This window comes from Egretta garzetta, unplaced genomic scaffold (genome assembly GCF_000687185.1).
Source record: "Egretta garzetta isolate BGI_Z169 unplaced genomic scaffold, ASM68718v1 scaffold481, whole genome shotgun sequence".
Classification (NCBI taxonomy): Eukaryota; Metazoa; Chordata; class Aves; order Pelecaniformes; family Ardeidae; genus Egretta; species Egretta garzetta.
This window is the reverse complement of record NW_009258681.1, coordinates 253,392-257,762: the sequence shown is the minus strand read 5'-3', so window position 1 is coordinate 257,762 and position 4,371 is coordinate 253,392. Positions and strand designations below refer to the sequence as shown.

The following is a 4,371-nucleotide window of genomic DNA, read 5'->3' as shown; positions in this document are numbered from 1 at the left end:
GTGACCTCTAAAAATGCAGTTTGTCTGATTGGGAAAAAAGTGACCAACTTGGTAGGATAGAAATTGATGATGTGAAAGCAAGAGACAGCTGTTGTTTAATCTGCAACCCTCGGCTCAGGTTCTGGTGAAGGTTTTGCCATGTGACATCGCTATAAGTTGATGCCAGCCTAGCACTTGCCCTTGGATCTAGCATGGCTTATTTTAACTTTTTTTTTTTTTTAACTCTTGAACCACACTGCAGGCATTTTATCTAGTTATTACCTTAGTAGTTGTAAAGACTGCTTATGGCAAATCTAGGGGTAGAAAGTGTAACACGTATCATTTGTTGAGAATATTGAAATCGAAGCAACTTGAAACACAGAATGCCAATTAAATGCACATTAAGGCTAGTTTCGTGCAGCTGGGTTATCTGTGTATTTGTCTAAATAGCTTATAGCTGTCACCTGTATGACTTAATTATTCTCAATATGTTTTCCATGTTTTTCTATGCATACACCTAAAAAAAAACCAAACCACACTCAACTTGAGTAAAAGCAGTTTCAGTTTGGTTAGTGACTTAGATGAACTGCAGAAGTGTTAACTTTTGTCTAGTGCGTACCCTTTCCTGAAATTTAACAGAAGGTGGCAAGGCTTACAAACGCTCCGTGCACAGCATCTTCTGGTCTTGTTGCCAGAACAGTCCTGGGCTTGATAGACCACTGATCTGACCTTGCATGTCCTGTTCTCTTTGCTTTGTAGCTCTGAAACTAGCCTTGAAACAGCAGGTATGAAGCAGAAAGATCAAAGGTTCTAATATCTTCATGTTTTTCCACTTTTATTTTTGTTTTCATAGTCTTTGTAGTATGTTTCCCTAACAGCTTTTCTGTGCAGATTGAAATTACCATTTATGAAGACAGAGGTATGACCAGCGGAAGATAAAACTGTGCAGTCTCAGGTACATGTTAACCTTATACTAGATCAATCCCAACCTGTTTTCTGTGCTCAGAGGGGTAGGTTCTGTCATACTGAGACAGAATATTTATCTCACCACTGTATGTAATCAGAGGCTGTTCACATGTATATTGTGTGGACTACATTTTCTGAGTAAGTAGAGATATCAATACTTGGCATTATGCCACTGAATGTTAATACAGATCAGATGATACCAAACTTACATTTAGAGACATTCAGGCCTTGATTGTGTAAATATGCAGTGAAGCTGTTTTGTGCTGTATTATGTCCAAAATTGTTCACCGTTCTGTAGATAAAAATCTTTTTTTATTCTCTTGAAGTTTTTCTGTCATCAGGTTCTGAGCAGACAAATTTAAGACTAACCCTAAAATCTTCACTTTAAAGTAGGTCACTATTTAAATGCTTGTTTGGATTTCCAGTTTTCAGAGTAGTAACAGAAGAGAGAAATACTCAAGCAGTTCACAGTGCTGTCCTAGTAGCGTGCTTGTGATTGACCCGTGTTTACAGAGCATATAAACCAGATTAATTTACTGCAAGCTGGAGTGAACCATGACAAGAAGTTCTGGTAAAGCAGAACGGTGAACAAGCTCTGGCTTGTTAACTTGGCATCACTTGCAGATGCCAATTCTGTCTCAAAATACCCTTCTTTATCTGGTTATTAGCACTTGGGAATCTGTTGTATTGCATGGCACTTGTGTTCTGCTGTTGGAATAAGTTTGTGTTTTATCAGCTGCATCTGCACATATTTTGCACAAGCCATTTGTCATGGCTCGTTTCAGAGCAGTCATTGCAGAAGGTTTTTGTAGGTGATACGGGTTTTGAGCAATTACATAAAAGCCAGTTCTGTCAGTGTTCAAACAACTGACATTTCTAAAATGAAGAAAGAGTTCTGTTGTGAAGTTCTGGATAGTTTGATGAATTGCAAGTACCTGTGGTCAGTAAACATCTGCTCTGAAAGCAGTATGAGTACCCAAGTAAGTCTGGTCTGGAACTGGGTCTTGATTAGGTATCCATCTCCTCAGCTGTAACCGAGTCCTTTGGAGCCTGCAGGCTCTACGTGGGCTCTACAAAGCGTAGCCTGTCTTTCTGTCCTGTGCAGTGGTAGAGGATGTGGCTCTGGCTAGGAAGAGGGGGCATATCTTAGGACTTCTAGTGGTCTTTGCAACATCCACATCAATCCAGAGGAACTCTGAGATCTGCTCCTGTATTGGAGATCTTGTCCTACCCAATAGTTTTCAGTGTGGGGAAAAAAAAAAGTCTTTGTATGGCTCTGTCCCTGAGTGTATTCTAGCATACAAAACCTTTTTATTGCAGTTTTTCAGCTGTCTGCTGCTTCATTTCTTACTTCGTTACCTTTACTCGTGATGCTTTCAGTTAAGAGTGGCCAGCAACCTCTAGCTTTGGTGGCTTTAACTGGAGGAAGTTGCTGAAAGGCTCTTAATTTTCACAGTACTGTGTGGCAGAGTCACAATGTGAAAAGGGTGCTCAGGGTACTTGAAAGAGAGAGGCTAAAATAGAGAATCATGCTAATTGTGTGCAGTATCGAAGTGCAAAATTACTGTCCCCGGATTTCCAAAATACCTGTTGAGTTTTCTTTAAGCTTTGCTTTTGAAACGCTCAAATTTGAACTGGTTCCCTAGTGTTAGGCACTCTGCAGATCCTGGGATGGTGGTCTAAGTCTAGGTTGTCGGCAATGTGTGCAGAAAAGAGATTGGAAATATTTATGCCTGTTATGCAGAAAGAAACAAAGAAGTAAAGGTCTTTATTTCCTGTTAGACAATTGAAATCCATAGTGTTGGCTTCTGTTCCTGCCACTCTGGCCACAGCATGTGGTAACCCTACTTTTCCTGCTGCGTACCTCCTGAGATAGCAAAATACAGCTATGTGAAGGTTTGCATAGGGGCTTGTTGGTTTTATTTAGTAATAGTTTCTAATAATATGAAACTTCTTTTCCAGCAGATAGCTCAACAGTGGACTTGCTGTATCAAAGTTCCCCTACCTCCTACTTTAGAGCATCATTCCTTTCTCTGCTGCCAGATCCACAGTGCCATCTACTACAAGGACTAACTTCCTAAAACTGCTCCACATGGGGTGGCCTAGCTGGTTAGCATCCATTTTGTGGCAAACTTCTAAGCAATGAGATCACTTTTTAGGTTTGTTTTTTTGTTGGGGGGTTTTTGTGTTGGTGTGTGTTTTGGGGTTTTTTTGTTGGTTTTTTTTTTTTTCTTTCAAGAAAAAGCAGAAGTGGTAAAGCTACGTGCTCTTCTGAAAGCAATGGGGCGCTTAGCCCAGAGGAAGTCTAGTTTTAGTCACATAAGCGCAGTGCTGTTCCTCCCTGGTTCTCCCTTCTGTACGTCAGTCGGGCTTTGGAAGCTACAAGTCAGAGCTGGGAATTTTCCAGAAACGAGGCCTTCCCTCCCGTTCAGTATCGGAGCGAGGGGATACGCAGTGCCTCTGCCTGGCGAGAAGTGACTCAAGCGCTCGTCGCCTTTACGTTTCCCGTGCTGATTCTCGTGGAAAACCAGAAGGCAAAGTGTTACTTGTTTTACTGTTTTGGTTGTTCCTAGAAGGGGGAGGAATAGCTGGACTTCAATACTGGTATTTTTTCTACTACTGTATCTGTGCTGTTGTTGCATCTGTCAGAGCTCACCAGAAGAGGGGGTCTATTCATTCATAAAACAGTAAGTACAATAAAATGGATGCTGAACCAACAAACATAACAATTCCTACCCTACTCTGATTAATGTGAAGTGTAAAACTGTTTCTTTATGGATTTATTATATATGATTTTTAGGAAAACGTTGATTTGACGAACTGTTAGATGTTGTGTGAGATGGTTTCTTAATTCTGTCTGCTGGCACACTGTTGAGCAGTAGAACTGTGCGCTAGTTAGCATCCCCGTGCATCCACATTCCTCAGCAATACGTGCAGAAGTAAAGTTCCTACAAACCAAGCTGGCTTAATATTTTTCTTTTGTATCCTTTTCCCTTATCAAAGCAAGGCTGTCCTGGTTTAGGTTCTAAGCGTCATTGTCCAGTTGTAGAAGGAATTCGAGAATTTAAAGACGCCGACTTGCGCAGCGCGGATGGCGTGTTTTGGCTGTTGGCGGTGCCGTAGGTGCTAATACTGGATCTGGAATTCCAGGCTTATTACTCAGCCACTTTTTTTTTTTTAAATTTGTTTAATACTTTAATTGTATAAAACTTGTTTTTTCTAAACTGTAACAGTGTTTGCCTTTCACATCTGTTGCAATATTGGCGGAAGTACTAACGGATTAGTAAATTTTTTCTTAAACTGTGTCTGTCTCATGCTTGGTAGCACCGCCGGAGCCGGCCTCCCTTCGCGTGCGGGTCCCGTTTTCTCCGCTTTTAACCCCGCCGCCTTCGCGGCTCCCGCCCGAGCGAGCGAGCGCTGCCGCTT

At 41.5% G+C, this 4,371-nt stretch overlaps 1 protein-coding gene across 1 annotated transcript in view; it reads left to right on the top strand.

Annotated features, from left to right (window-relative positions):
• Nucleotides 1–1,500: 1,500 nt before the first annotated feature.
• GINS4 (GINS complex subunit 4) overlaps nt 1,501–4,371 on the top strand; it is an 8,706-nt gene continuing 5,835 nt past the window's right edge. Inside the window, exons 1-2 of the mRNA XM_035888688.1 lie at nt 1,501–1,516; nt 3,995–4,064. Coding sequence (XP_035744581.1) covers nt 1,501–1,516; nt 3,995–4,064 — 86 coding nt within the window. The remainder of the gene's footprint in view (nt 1,517–3,994; nt 4,065–4,371) is intronic.